The 16,325-nt window shown below is 34.8% G+C and overlaps 1 protein-coding gene across 2 annotated transcripts in view; it reads right to left on the reverse strand.

Moving 5' to 3' along the window:
• RFX3 (regulatory factor X3) overlaps window positions 1–16,325 on the reverse strand; it is a 153,242-nt gene that overhangs the window by 62,138 nt on the left and 74,779 nt on the right. For both annotated transcript variants that reach the window (XM_088129962.1, XM_088129961.1), the window contains 2 exons: window positions 7,296–7,393; window positions 3,573–3,831 (listed from right to left, as the gene is read on the reverse strand). In XM_088129962.1, coding sequence (XP_087986088.1) covers window positions 3,573–3,831; window positions 7,296–7,393 — 357 coding nt within the window. The remainder of the gene's footprint in view (window positions 1–3,572; window positions 3,832–7,295; window positions 7,394–16,325) is intronic.

A 16,325-nucleotide genomic window follows, 5' to 3' on the forward strand; every position in this document is an offset into this window, starting at 1 on the left:
CAGAGTCAATTTTTCATAGTGTTTTTGTTCAATTACATCCCCTTTATTTTTATATGGTGTTTGAATGAAAAAAAAAATTGATACGTCCACATTATGTTAAAAAAGAATAAACTTTACATAGGGTGTATTTATTTTTTCACATGACTATATTTCAGAAACACAATATATACATGAAAAACACTTCTAATAAAACATCACTTGGTAAATATTTGTGGATATTTTCTGAAATAGCAACAGATCATATTAATATAGTTCTTTCTGATATAGCAACTTCTCGTTATAACCCTTCTGTTTGTGATCAAGGGTTTAATCAACAATCAAGGAAACTGTAATGATTAAAATGAATCCCTGAATAACTGTGATCCTGGTCTGGTCTCCCATTTCAGATTTACCTCAGGTATTCAAAAAAGGGAAGATTTTTCTGTAAGCTAATACAGGTGGTCCCTGACTTACGAACATTCATTCAGCAACCGTTCGAAATTATGACAGTTTAAAAAATGGACTTATGACCCATGCCTGATGTTACAGCCACAGCACTCCCAAGGTCACTTGATCAAAATTCAGGTGCTTGGCAGCCCGCCCACACTTACAACCACAGGGACGCTGCAACTCCCCCCACCCCCCTATCTCCCCTTCAGATCTATGCCGTTTTGGCTGCCATGTACAGCGGCACTTGTCGGCAGCAGTGCTGGGGCTGAAGGCCTGGGACCTTCAGCAGTCTCAGCCAGCTGCCACCACTCCCAGAGTTCTACTTCAGCCCCAGCACCACTGCTGCCACTGAGAAATGCCGCCTCAAGCCCCACACCGCAGCCAGTCACCCCAGCACCATTGCACAAAGCCCCAGTTCCCCTCACTGCCCTGTGTACCACAGACTGAATTTGCTGGGTCAGGCTGGGCGCACCTCATCAGCAGTGGAAGGAAAATGGCGGTCAGCTGGGCACGGATGAGACTGCTGAAGACCCTGGCCTCTACTTCAGCCCCAGCGCTGGCACTGCCGCCACCGAGTGCCACTGTACAGGGCAGCCAAAAGGGCATAGATGGGGGGGGATAGGCAGGTGGAGGAGCTGCAGCGCCCCTGCAGTCGTAAGTGCTGCTTGGTCAGGCTGGAGTGGCTGAGGCTTCCAGGGGCAGCTGTGGCTTTGCGCCGCACTGCAGTGCCCCCCAATTCACACGCAGCCTGCGCCAGGCCTCCCAGGACCTCCCCCACTCACCTGTGGCACCTCCACACTCCTTACCTGGGATTCCCTCCACTTAATGACCCGTGATTCTCAGTTAACAATGGCAACCAGGATTGCAGTCACTAAGTGATGCGGTCATGTGGTGTCTCACTTTACAACTGCATCACTTAGCGATAAAAATTCCAGTCCCAATTGCTGTCGTAAGTCAAGGACTACCTATAAAGTGTTTGTGAATGACCTAAACAAACAGAGGATTTTCACTAATAGCCTTCAATTGTCCGTCTGCATTGAATCACTTTTGTTCAGGGCAGAATCTTTGAATCACCGTCTGATGAAAAACTCCCACCTCCTTGTACTGTTAATGCTACTTAATAACAAACAACAATGCTAAAAATCTCAAAAAATATAATCCATTGTTTGTTTTCTTCTGAAAAAGAATTCCCATTTGATTCTCAATAGCATGATAGCAATGAATTTCAACATTTCAAAATCTAATTTCAGCATTTCACATTGTTATGCTTTGTCATATACATTTCTAACCATCTATGCTAGGATTTTTTTAAAAAGGGAAATTATAGAAGTAGTATCATCCACTCCACATTGATGTCATCAAGTAATTGCTGAAATGGGGATTAAAAAAAAACTTGGCAGATTTATTTTCTATTTGTAAATGCCGTCTAAAACCTATCACTGAGTAAGCTTCCATATCAAGTGGCAACGCACTAAAGTCTTGAAACAATTCTCCTTATTTCATTCTATACTGTGACTTGTCATATTTCATGAAAGAAAAAAAAGTTTTTGTTGATGCAAAAAATATGATGAGTAAGAGCACAGCTAACATGCAGTTCAAAATAATGACTAATTCACAATATAGAAATAAATCTGAATTTTGAATTTACCAGCTACTGTTTAATCATTTGCTATTTTAACATCTATTAGTCATAATATTGGAAATACACAAGCTGCTTGAAAGTTTCTATCTCGTTCAAGCTTTGCAATTTTTTAATTATCTTTTTTTCATTTGCCAAAACAGATGGTACATGGAACAATTAGATACAGTGCCATGTAAAGCATCTCCAGTTGATAAGTATATTCTAGGGATTAATAATTTAAAAAAAATACCAAGTGTACTTTTTAAGCTGAAGGTTCTGTAGCTCCTATTGTTGCAAAATAGAAGGATATATATATATATGTTGCAAAATAGAAGTATACACACTGGACTCATTTAGATATCATTCTAAATCACACATGATTTTGTATGCTTCTTCTGCATACCTACTAAAATAAGAAATGTGGCTAATAATAATTACTGTTTGCTTAAATAAGCTAGTTTCACAACTCAGGATTTGAAATTGTAATTTTAAACAAACCATAGTTAAATTAGCCATAGTTTATATGCATGCAGCCTGACATTATGCAGTTAATCTAAACCAGAAGCTTCCAGAATCCTGCTTCAAGGTTAGCTATAACTCATCTTTATCACGCTATACTATGGTTTAGCATGAAATCCACATGAAGCCACTGTTACTTATGTAGCAACAAAACAATTTAAAAAACCTAAAGTAATTATTTATTAAAATAGCAATTGTTTTAATTTTTAAAGATTAACTCAATTTTAAATATTTGGGAATGATAATCTTATATAAATGGTTTAACATCTAAAATGTATGCAGAACTTCCCCATATTCAAAACTGCTTTTCCAAGCCTGGGTCCTAAAATCCTTATAATGTTGTATCCTTTTATCAAAACTATAACAACACTGTATAAATGCATCGGGAATTCTATGATTTTCTCTTTCAACTACGGATTCTATTCTTGTACTGTGATACAACTTTGATGGTAGTTTAATCAGGTCCTCTCTTTCTCCACTGTCTATTTGCTTTAATTATGACTACTTAGGAGTTGCTTTTTCATTCTTCATGCTATTATCAAGAACATGAAATTAACAACAACAACAAAAAGCTAAAGTTAGAGCTGATGATGATCATTTTTGTCATACATATGCAAAACTTGCTATCCAGACATAAAAGAAGCCAAAGTTCTGATAATAAACTTATATTTAACTGAATTTTTCAGACATATTTATTGGGGAAATGTACAATCTAAGGGGAAAACAAAACTTCATTTAAAAAACAAACAAATAAACTTTTGGGCAATAGAATATTCTAGTAGACCTGAATAATATTAAAAGTACATACTATTTCTTCTGTGTATTGGTTGTAAGTTATTTGATGTAAATTTCACTGAGCCCTGTTGTTGTGTAGCAATTGTTGTAAGGTAGATTGTACCTTCTTAAACAAACCTATTTCTGCAGCTGAGAAAAAATACAGTAAAAAACAAAATGAAGGACAGAAATCTAGCTATAAACATACATAATGATCTGAATGACTTACTGTAGCAGGGGATGCCCGTGTTGTATGAGTAACAGAATGGCCAGAGTTTTCCATTGAATTGCCAATCAGGTAGGTACCTCCAGTGCTGCTGATGAGCTGTCCTCCTGTGACACCCATCTGAAGGCCTCCAGTGCCCACCATACTATGAGAAGAGACTACTGTGGTCACCTGTGCAGAACTTCCTTGGGTATCAAAGTAATTCCCCCCAGTGTTTTGGCTGTACATCTGAGTTTCTGTGTAAGGATACGTTGTTGTTCGTCTTAAGTAAAAGAAATGAAAGAAAAGGTTACTTAAATGTACCTCTTTATTGGAGGGAATCAACATTTTTATGCAAGTGTACAAAAGCTGTAACCCAGTTATGCATTATCTTACAGCATTTACTAGGGTACAGTCTAACTTTGAAATCCTATCTCACTTATTGTTTGTTAAGATTCATATCCTGAAAATATTTTTCTCTAGGATTTAAGGTGGCTTACATCAAGATCTTCCTTTTATTCCCAAAAGAACAAAACTGAAAAGTAGGCTCAGAAAGAATCACTAACTTGATGTCATTCACTGAATTTTCACTGAGAGTAGAACTGAATGTAGGTCTCCCCAGTTCTAGTCCCACACTTTAAACTCTGAATAAGTGATTAAATATTACCAGAAAGTTGAAAAAGCAAGCTTTTATTCCCAAAAGGCTACAATGACAAATTCTTCATTAATACAGAAAACAACATAACCATCCAATGTATTATAAGTGAGATGACTTCAATGCTAGTAGCAGCCTGTATGAAGTCCTTTTCAGATCTTCCTGGTCAGTGCACAAGATTGAGGACTGAGCAGGCAGAAACAGAAACTCTTGATGGTTGGACTTGTTTATAGTCAATGGCTCTTCCTGATGTTTAGCCAACCAGTCAAAGGCTATAAAACTGCCTATGGCTATGGTTAATATTTTATTTATGCAAGATTAGAAACCTTTTGGACATACCTCCTGAAAGGAAACTATCAGGTAATGGTAATTATCCTAGCTAAGGTATATGGCACTGCAAGGGTAAATCTTCTATATTTTCTGAAGTTTCAAGGGTGGTATGCACATGGCGCACACCCACTCACTGATTTATTCCCAGCTGACTTTCTTAGGTTCTGTGTAAATGTCATGACAATGATCTGTCGCCTTTTATAAATTAGTATTCCTGCCATCTCATCTTGCCTCAGCATGTACCTGAGTTGAATGCGACCCTGAATTTTCTTTCATCTGATCATTCAGAAGGACTCATCTACGTACAGAACACTGATCTTTGTCTGGAAAGTTGCTATTTAGCTTAAAAACTATTTTACAGATAAATTTCATTCTAGCAAGAAAAGGCTTTTTCTTGCACTTAATCTCACCTAAATGCTCTGTAATTCCATATAGGTTAATTGCTATTAGATTTGAATTCAAAGGACCTTGATTTAAATACCTGTTCATTCTACATTTATTTTAAATTTCACTCTATTAAACTAACACATTAGTTAAAATATATAGATTTCAGTTATATATAAACATATTTCTAAATATACTGCTTATGGATAATGTAATCTTACAATATTAATACATTTTGATAAAATTAATAACACTAAGAATACATTGAGAGAATTTTTACTTAAATTAAGAGTTTTGTGAAATTAAACTGTGTTTTTCTCTCTCTTATTCACATATACACTTTTAAGAAAATAATTGAGTCTTCATAAGTATTAGAACCATTACTTGGTAAAGAGATGCTATAGATTTTTCCAACTGTCTATTCTGGAAATCATGTTTCTTATTTGTGTCCATCACTAAACATTCAATATATTGTCAATTATTATGACTGCAAAAGAGAAAGTATATAATACCTTTTGAAGTGTGTATGCATATATTTGTTTTCTGTCCTGCTTTTCCTCCAAGGGCTCAAGATTAGGGTTAGGTATTCATGGAAGGGGGCTTATTAAAAAAAAAAGGCAAGATGACAAAAATGACAGTGCAATAAAAATCCTGCTCTTTGTACGTGCAATGTTGAAGCACATACAAAAGGGGCAGGACTTTGATCATGCAGCTGCATCCGCCATCTTAATATTTTTAAACTTCAATGGCCAAGATGCCATTGGGATCACCTTACATAGGGATCTCCTCCTTTTCATCCTCACAACAGTAGTCCTGTAAAGTATGTTCAGCTGAGATAGAATCACTGTCCCACAGTCATCCAGTGAGTTTCCATGTCTAAAGATGTACTTAAACTTGGATCTCCTTTAGTTCAATACCTTTATCAGTACACATACTTAACAGAAGGTTCTACTGTTGTGAATATCACTCTTTTCATAATTTTTAGTTATGCAATTAAAATTAACTTTGTTTCTTTTGTACCAGGGTTAAAAATATAGCAGACAAAGCTGTCAACAGAAGAAATAACAGGATGCAACCAAAGACTGCTATTAATGAAAGACAGCTGAACATCATAAAAATGTAGCAGCATCAATTCAAATTATATTACAAGGGGGAACATTGATACATTTTTTGTATTTTGTATAATTTAAGAGGAATAAGGATATAATGCAGATGATACAGCTAAGAAAATAATTCAGAATTAGCAATTTTTGTACTTCAGATGGGTTTTCATAGCTCAGAAGAAAAAAAAGGGAACTTCTTCAAATGTTTTTGAAATGCAATCTCAGCATACCTTGCTGGGACTGGTGGAAGATGTAGCTCAGCAACAGCTAGACTGCAATAGATTCACCCTCCTTCTCATGGATAATTATACTGGAAGGCATAGATAATCACTCACTATTCTACACCCTTCTTTTCTGCCTCAGTTTCACATGATATATTGCAGGGATGTTAATAACAAGAACCTGACATAAATGTGTACACAGAAAAATATAAGTGCAATAAAGAAGAATGACATATTGCCATACGGTGCTACATATCAGGTAAGATCTTATCAATACTATTTAATTAAATCCTAATTTTCCACATAGTACTATTGCCATTTCATAACATGAAAATGTTTGTCAATTGATACCAATGTCCAAAAAATAAGAACATTTACTATGGCTACCTCATCATACCATACTTGCTAATAATCCAAGCTTCATAATACATAACTTAAAACCGATTTAATTTAGTACATTGTAAAACTGCTAATAACCAGTGTTGAAAGTCCTCCAACAAACATCTTTTGTCATATCAAGTGCATTATTGGACTACTTACTCCAGTCCTGACATCCGTGATTGGCAGCACTTTTCCAAGCTCTCAAACCAGCAGTTTTTCTCAATGCAATAATTTAGGTAAGTTTACTTAGAAGTAAAGTTTATAAGAGCTATGCAAGATTTAGTCTCCAGAAACTGTGCTGAAAATTGCAACTTGGACCTTCTGTATGTGAACTTTCTACCCAACAACAAGCTATTATTGCCCTTTCCCAGAAGCAATTCTATTTAAATATGGAGATGTTGCTACAAGACTGAAGGTATCAAAATTATTATAATCCAAGTACATACATTTTTATGACATGCAGAACCATATACATTATAATGTATATAATATTTTCAAAAAATCGATTTCATTACTTCAGTTACTTCACTTTTACTTTTGATGGTGGAAAGCTTTGATTTTAGATAAAATGATTTCTAAAGGATGTTAAAGACTGCAAAGAAATCTGTTTAATTCTGTGTATTATTGGGATGAAAATGTTTTACTTTCACAGACACACAGACGTTTTACTTACATAGCTCCATTTGTGTAGACCGTGTCACTTCCCTCCACATACTGCACTTGGGCTGGATATACATGTTGCACTTGTTGTACAGTTTGTACTTGTTGAACCTGTAAATAAAATAGACTATAAGACAAGCTTTCTTTTGGGACATTATACATCTCATCTGCAGAGTTTTTAAAGATTAGTGAGAAATCACCAAACTGCAGAGCATATTTGCACAAAAAATCTACAACATGGTGACAAAGATGTTGTTTTTCTCACAGGCAGTATATATTATTTACTTTTGAATGTATACATTGCTTTTCAGAGTGCCTCCAGAGCTCCACATTCAGTGGATAAAGTGACTCCATTATTTATCAAGTTATTAATCAAATGTTTTAATTTCAGGTGGAAGCTCTCCATTTTTACAAGATTTTGAAGTAATAACGGATTTAAACTTATGGTGATTATAAACTGAGTTTTATTTTAAAGCATTCAATTGCACAGGCAATTGTTCCCTTATTTATAGCACTGACTCTCACATGCTCCTTCCAGCAGCACTTCTCCTTCTTGGCAAGATTGTCCAAAGACTGTCCCATAGAACCTGGCACAATGAAGCAGTTCATGCTGTTGGCACTGTCTGATACTGTGCTGCCTGAATAGATATTTCCAGCTTGAGGAATGGGAGGGACTTCTACCCGCTTTTTTACTTGGGATCCACACAGCTGTTGAGATAGGCCTGCTTCCCAGCAATGATTCATTTTAGTAACAAACATATTGAAACATCCATGGCAAATACAAATGGACAGAATGATGATGCAACATGATGCCACTTTCCCTGCAGTGACATAGATGCGTTTTAAAACATCTGACCTAGTATCATAAAAGGCTACTAGTAATATTACAGCTCTCTTGGCAATCACATTTTCCTTATCTTTTACTACCGTATTGTAGCTGATTTATGTACCATTAAAGTCAAAACACGTTTAATTATAATTATTTTTTTCAACAGATTACCTGGAGCCAGAATTTAACATTATTCTCTTCCATTGTCCTGCTTACTAAGTCAGTGTCCAACAAATCACATTGTAAAAGAAAAAGCTAAATAACCATTCTCTGGTTTTATTAGGAACTGCAATATAAAAACTACATTGTATGAATCATGAAATTGATTTAGGAAAACTGTCTGCCTGCAAATATCTTCAAACTCAAAAATTGTACTGCACTGTTTTATTTTACTTTATTGATTGAGCAAATCTAGAATTTTTTTTCATGTGTACCATTGGAAGAAAGTAATATAAGCATATTTCATAGCTTTTAATCATTTAGGAAACAAATTAATTATAAAATATAAAAGGCTCAATGTTGTACATCTGGAAAACTAAATTCATAATAAGATACTGTTTAACTTTTATCTCTCATTAACTAAAGCATCTTGAAATGTAGCACAATACATGATATAGGAGGTACTGTTCCTCTCAACAATGACAAAGCACATTTCAGAATATAGCACAAGTCTTAAGGGTTTAAAATGTATGAGAACCTCCTCTGATAACTGGAAAGAACTTCATAATTCAAGAGAGATTATCATGCAACGCAGCGGTTGGAGGAAAAATAAAGCAGGGGATAGTATAAAAGACAACTACTGCACTTTTCTTTTTGTTCTCCAAATTAATTTGCAGTTCAAATTAAAATGAGCACTCTGTGATGAGGAAGAGCACCTGAATGTCAAGTTATAGAAAAACTCATGTCGCTTTGTCTGCTTTTCTCCTTGGAATGCATCCAGCAGGTCCCCACCCACAAAAATCAAGTACACTGTGTTGGCAATGGCTGTTTTCTCTAGCACCTAGCTTTGCAATTCTTTTCAGCTTTTGTTAGCTCCTTCTCTTCTTGCAAAATCAAAAACGACTACTACCTCTCAGAATGTACAGAAAACCCTACCATCCCCTAAACAGTAAAACTAACTTTGTAACAGTGATTTGTCCTACTCTGTCTATACCCATGTGGGCTACATGAAAGAGGCTCTTTTCAGTAGTGGATCTCATGCTTTGGAATGCCTCCTCAATCTGAATACTATACTGATTTTCCTTTAATGTCAGGCAAAATGTTATTTTTCCATAGGTTCTCAGTTTTAAACTGCATTTATTCTGAAACTTCTATTTTTATTATGTCTTTACACTGTTGCCAAATCAAATCAAATCAAATCAAATCAAACATCATTACAATCTTAGACTGGAATACAGTCCAAACATTGGTTGTTAAAAATAAAATACACAGTAGTGATAATATAATAGTTTAAATGTGCACATCCTGACTCTTATTTTAAGTGTCTTGTTCAAATCAGTGCTATGGAGTTATAATCTTTGTTGCTAAGAGACAACATTTGGCAACTAAAAATGTGACCTTAGAATCTCTGTCAGTCAAAGGAATTGAAAGTAAAATTCATCTGAATAATTTAAAAAAATTAAATAGAGGATGAATTTAACTAGTTGAGAATTAGGGTAAAATTGACAGTGTAATGTCCATAGAATGTATTCAGTTAATTCAATCTCATCTTGGAAACAGAGATTTTACAAAACCTGCCTTCTAAAAGAGCTCATGGTAGAGCATTAAACTGAACTCTGGACAACACCCATTAATATTTGGGATGGATCGGCAAATGCAGGTAAATTGCCGGACTTGAGCTTTGGAAATTGCTGAGGGGTTGATACTTGTATTTGAGGAGCTTCAACTTAAGTCAATCTGTAACTCTACAACTCAGACCCTCTGTTTAATTAATTTGTTACCACATCAAAAATTGTCAAATACTAATTGGTGCCAGAAGAAATCTGAGCCAGGCCATCAGAATGACTATCCAGACTTTGGTTTCAATTTTGGGCAGCCTGAATTCTAGTAATTCTACCATATTAGAAACACATCTCAGGGACTAGAGAACTTTAAAAACTGGACTGAACTTTTTTGAGGGCACCATAGCCAGAACGCTATTGTTATTTTAGATTGCTTTATTTCTTACTGTGCAGCACCATGCAGTTAGCCTATAAATGCTATAAATTAATAACAATAACAAGAGAGAAATGGGAATATCACACATTTCCCTCACTCTTATCTGACTTGGAGTGCAGAGGTTGCAGTCCTGGTCAGGTCTAAATTTGCTCCCAGTCCCTCTACTACATAAATACATTCTTATTTTCAGCTGGGTAAAAGATACAGTGATTGTTTTCTCTATTTTGTATTTCTCTATTTCTGTCTTGGTTATTGACAGTATCCTGGAAGGGTGAATAAATATTTGCACTCTTAACTTTTTTGTGTTTTGTAAAGGATCAGAGTAGTGCCTTACTTACTTATTACATATTTTAGAAATATAACAGAAGTAATAATTCATTTCCACCACATAAATACCACCCTCCCATGACTGATAGGAAATCTAGCTGTTATTTGTCAGTGGTATAAACTAAGGCTTCAGATCTCAGTTCGTATGAGTGATAAAATTATATGTATCTCACATGAAGTGGTGACCATGACCTAGCATGAGATGTGTGGGTGAACCAACTGCAAACAGGAATTATATTGCTTTAAAATCTAATTTGTATATAAGTGGAAAACTGCCAAGGAAGTGTAGCACAGTCACGTTAGAAAACTTGTTAAAAATGAGGAAAGCGGTAAAAAAGAAACTCAAGAGGGTTAAATCTCTCTAAAATGCTTGGGAGTTACTCAAACCATAATAACAGAAACCACCAAATTCAAGAGGTCACCTCCATGATTAACAAGCAAGGTCAAGGAAGTAAAAAAAGGGCTCTAATAAATAGAAGTCTTGCTCAAACAAGGAAAATAAAAAGGAACACAAACTTACACAAAAGAAATGCAAGCACAAATGCACAATGATAAGAGCAAGAGAAAATAAATAAATATACACATACATACATACATACATACATACATGAAAAAAATCAGGAGGAGGAATTGGTTAGGAAGGTAGGTAGCTGGGCCTTTGTAAGACAGGGGAATTAAAGGATCACTAAAGGAGATTGTAGAGACTGTGAAGAAGCTGAACGAAAGCATATCTTCACTGCAGAAGATGCAAGACTGTTGAGTTAACATCATCAGGAAATCACAGGATGTGAGGTAAATAAATAGTAGTGTCAAGAGGTGAGGTTCTAAAGCTAAATGACAAATTGAAAACCAACAAATTGCTAAGTCCAGATGGTATCTACCCAAGAGTTCTTAAAATAACTCTTTAAATTTCTGAAATTTCTGATTTAATACAGAAATATGCAGTATGTCCTAAGGTCAGCCTCTAAAGCTGACCAAGTTCTAAAAAGGAATTCAGAGGAGATCCAAGAATGTATAGGCTAGTTAGCTTAACATTCATTCCAAATAAATATACAGTATATGAAGCACTACATATCAAGCGCAAGAAAGTGTAATTTTGACTTCTACTGAGATAACTCATTAACCCTTTAAGTGTTAAGAATATCAGTAAGCATATAGGCAAAATTGAACCAATAGTTATTGTGTTTTGAAAGTACAAATGAATGTTCTTTAAAAAAAATGAGAAAAATTTGCAACCTGGAATGCTGTGCACAAGTCTGAACACCATCCTTCCAAAGACAATATTGAGAGCCAGAAAAAGAATGAACAAAATTGTCAAGTTATAGCGATCCCCCTATGGGGATCCCCTTAAGCTAAATAGTCCTAGCTTAGGAAAAAGGCAAATAAGAAAGCATATGATAAAGATTTATAAAACTGTACCCAGATAGAGAAAATAGATAGGTTATTTTCCCTTTCTCATAATATTAGAACAAGAGGTCATTCAAGGAAGCTAAATGATAAGAGAAGCAAAATAGATAAAAGTACTTCTTCACAAGGCATAAGACATAATAACCACAGTGGTTATAATAAGTTTTATGATTTGATTATGTCTTGTGAAGCAAGATGTAATCAAATCATAAAACTTATAACTACTGTCACTATCTTGTATAGTTTAAAATGAAACAGATTCATGGGAAATAACTAGTCATGGTGCCATGCAGCATTTTCAATATCAGAAAGCAGAAGGTGGTAAATGTAAAAGTCCAGGAAACTGTTGTCAGAATTAAACTCAGAATATATTCTTTACACTGAAAGGGGACAGCAAATCAAAGTCCGAAACCAAGAGATTACTTGGTTCACTTGAAACTAAAAGAATCAATGCAAGTATAAAGAACGAGAAGAATCTGAAAAGTGTAAAAGCATGTAAGAATAAAATCCAAAAGAAAAAAAAAAAGTGAAGTCCATATGTGTATCATTAATAAGAGAAAAAAGACTAATAGCAAGCACTTATGAAAGAAACTCCGCTACAGAAACAGAAGCTGCCAAAGGAAATGATCAATGAATCATGCCCTCACAATCCTTTGAGAAAGCAGTATTTCAAAAAGGTATTCCAAAAGAACAAAGTTGCTTTTTTCTTTTAAGAAAACATTTTGAAATGAAAAAAAAAAGCACATATTTATTGAATATGAAATTACTCTGGAGGAAAAAAACACTTAAAAGCCAAAATGTGAAAAACTGACATGGTTAAAATGAGACAGGAATGATGGGAATGAAAATTAAGCAGAAAGAAATGATGATGAAATGTTTTGTTTTTAAAGTAGTAAGCCAATAAACAAATGCAAAACACGCTAGAGGAACTAAACTTTAAAAAAGTGAGGCTCCAAACAAGTAAATCAAGACTCAATCTGGCTTTCCATCTATGAGCTTGCAATTTGAGAGACCTGTTGAATAAATAGTATTTAAAGGATGTGTGAGTACATGTATGTGTGGACACACACACACACAAACACACACACATACCCACCTCAATGGTATATTTGAATCTGAAAATAGCTTAGCCTAATCATGAGGGTTTTCTTAATTTTTAAAAAAAGAAAAAGAAGGAAGATTAAAAATACACTCTTGTTTGACATATGGTTTAAAGATGGAGATAGGGAAAGACACTACAGGTAGTCCTCGACTTACAACCATTCATTTAATGACCACTCAAAGTTATGATGGTGCTGAAAAAAGTGACTTATGACCACTCCTCGACTTATGACCGTTGCAGCGTCCCTGTAGTCACGTGATCAAAATTCAGGCACTTGGCAACTGGCATATATTTATGACAGTTGCAGCATCCTGGGGTCACATGATTGTCATTTGCAACCTTCCCAGGGGGCTTCTGCCAAGCAAAGTCAATGGAGGAAGCCAGATTTGCTTAACAACCTTGCGATTTGCTTAACGACCATGGCAAAAAAGGTCATAAAATTGAGCAGAACTCACTTAATGACTGCATCGCTTAGCAATGGAAGTTATGGTCCTAACTGTGGTCGTAAGTTGAGGACTACCTGTAGTATATGTGGTTAAAAGGATTGAAATTTACACTATCTTATGAACTCAAACAGAATTTTTATAAAAAGATGTATCATTGGTACATGACACCAGAGAAATTATCTAGAATGTATAAAGGCCCTTCAAATATATGTTGGAAATGTGCACATGAAGGGACATTTTATCATGCTTGGTGGACATACAGAAAAGCTAGAAAATTTTGGATTCAAATGCATACTTTGATACAGAGTATTGTAAAGATCAATATTCAATTGAAGCCAGAACTTCTCCTTTTAAGATTAATGGATAAAAAGTTAGAAAAAAAACATGGAAAATTGTTTCTATATATGATTACTGTGGCGAGATTACTATATGCACAGAGATGGAAAGATTCGACACTACCCACTATGGAGGAATGGTTGGTGAAGTTAACAGATTTTGCTGAAATGGATAAATTGACTTCTTTGATTACAGAAAAGATATTATCTACATTTACTGATGACTGGAAACCTCTTATGGACTTTTTGCATAAAAATAAAAAAAACGAACTTGCGATTTATGGTTTTGATGATTAGATAGGATATAGAAAGAAAAGTATTATATAACTTTAGAGAGAGAGATTAAAATATATTTGTACTTATAACTGCTGTGAAGAATATCAGAAGCTACTTCTTTATATCTTTTTTCTTTCTTTTCTATTTTTCAAAAGTCCTCATTTAGCAACCACAATTGGGACTGACAACTTGGTTGTTAAGCGAAGCAGTTGCTAAGGGAAACCACAACTGTCCTTATGATCTTACTTCAGCTTTTCTTTGCTTTGCAGATCTGTGAAGGTCATAAATGCGAGGATTGGTCGTAAAGTTACTTCTTCATCATTGTTATAACTGTGAACAGTTACTAAACAAGGCAGTCGCTAAAAAAGGACTACCTGTATTATCTCCTGTAAGAGGGCAAAAGGTCTTTTGGTATCTGCTGCTGGAGTACATGAATGGAAGATACTATTGTGTATTGCTTATGGGCTTCCAACTGGCATCTGATTTGCCAGTGTGGAAACAGAATACGGAACTCTGATCTTACCAAATATGGGTTTTCATAAGTTGAGACTCCCTTCTTCCCATGATTTCCAAATCTACAAAACAGCCAACTTTCAGCTAAGTTTTAGAGTCAGTTTCTAGCAAAACACAATACGTTCACCTCTCACTTGCTATGATTACTTTAGTCACATGACCAAGTTTTATCATAAAGAAAATAAAAAGCAGAAAGAAAGCTGAGGATTGATTATCAGGAGACTGGAAGTAAATATCTATAATATTGGGAGAAGCTCACTTACTTCAAAAGTAAGCTAACAAGAAGTACATGTTTACACCTCAGCAAAAGAGACAGGATATGATTCCCACTAGAGCTGGAACAGGTGTTATTCATTCTTCCTACGCATACTAATGCCCCATTCCCTTTTGAGATATCAAAGTGAAGTAACAGCTCAACCACAACACTCTTTTTCATTCAAACAGAAAAATGCAAAATATATGTTAATGTGATAGAAACAAAGCCTCTCAGATACTGTTTCATTAGTCATTATTTTCACTGTCATTTGCAGAAGAAAAGAATACCAAAACAAATAATGTGTTAGTGTAAAATCTGTTGTTTCAAAAGAACAAATGGAGCATTAATTTATACATGCTGATATATTATATTTGTCAACAAAAACAAAAGTAGATAAACACATCCACTACAAAAACAAAAGCCATCTTGACTAATTAAGCACTTTACATTTTTTCAGCAAAATGTACTTCTAAAAGAAGACAAACCACTGTCAGATTCATTCAGATTTATAAAGACAATATCTGAAATATGCTTTTATTACAGCACTTTAAATAAAGCATGCCAAATGGCAAATATATGTAATAAGTAAAATTCATCTGAAATGCTTATGCTAATCACCACGGAAATCATATATACACTGTTATTCTTAGGATAACCTTATAATTACATATATGACTGAGGTTAGCTTATGTAATTATACGTGCTCAAATAGACTCAGTTTAAATTCCAATTCTGAACAAAACAATAACTTTGGTACATTCTTATATTTGTTTCATAATTTTGTTTTTAAGTACAATTTATTATGCACTGATTAATTTTTTTTTAGATACAAGAGATCTAGGCTTAAAATTCCCAAAAGGACTTTCGTTTACTAGCTGATATCCCTATCCTGTTACTCTGAAAAACAAAGATGTGTTGATCTTGAGAAGATATTCAACTTTCTCCCCCATGTCATTTCCCTGACATAAACACAAACACATGTTTAACCACTCAGAGATGCTGACAGCTCTCAGGAGTAAAGAACCAAAAACACAATCTATATTTGAGTATTTTATTCATTTAGAAATAACATTATTCATATACTAATTATCGATATCATTTGTCTAACATCCCGGTTTATAGAACTATTCTGTCAGGTGCGATAGCCATTATACACATTATTTTCCCCAAATTGCTGCTGTTCTTATGGGCTAACACTGCAATCTATAATCCTCAAAAAGGTGGACAAAAATATTTTGGGAACTGTAATGAGAAGCTACAGTGCATTTGGAAAGTATCCAGACCCCCTTCACTTTTTTCAATTTTGTTATGTTGCAGCCTGATACTACAATCGTTCAAATTCATTTTTTTCTCATTAATCTATACTCAGTATCCCATAATGACAAAGTGAAAACA

Source organism: Python bivittatus, unplaced genomic scaffold, assembly GCF_059951505.1.
Source record: "Python bivittatus isolate LINGU-HERP-01145 unplaced genomic scaffold, Pbiv_v1 ctg000850_np1212, whole genome shotgun sequence".
Taxonomy (NCBI): domain Eukaryota; kingdom Metazoa; phylum Chordata; class Lepidosauria; order Squamata; family Pythonidae; genus Python; species Python bivittatus.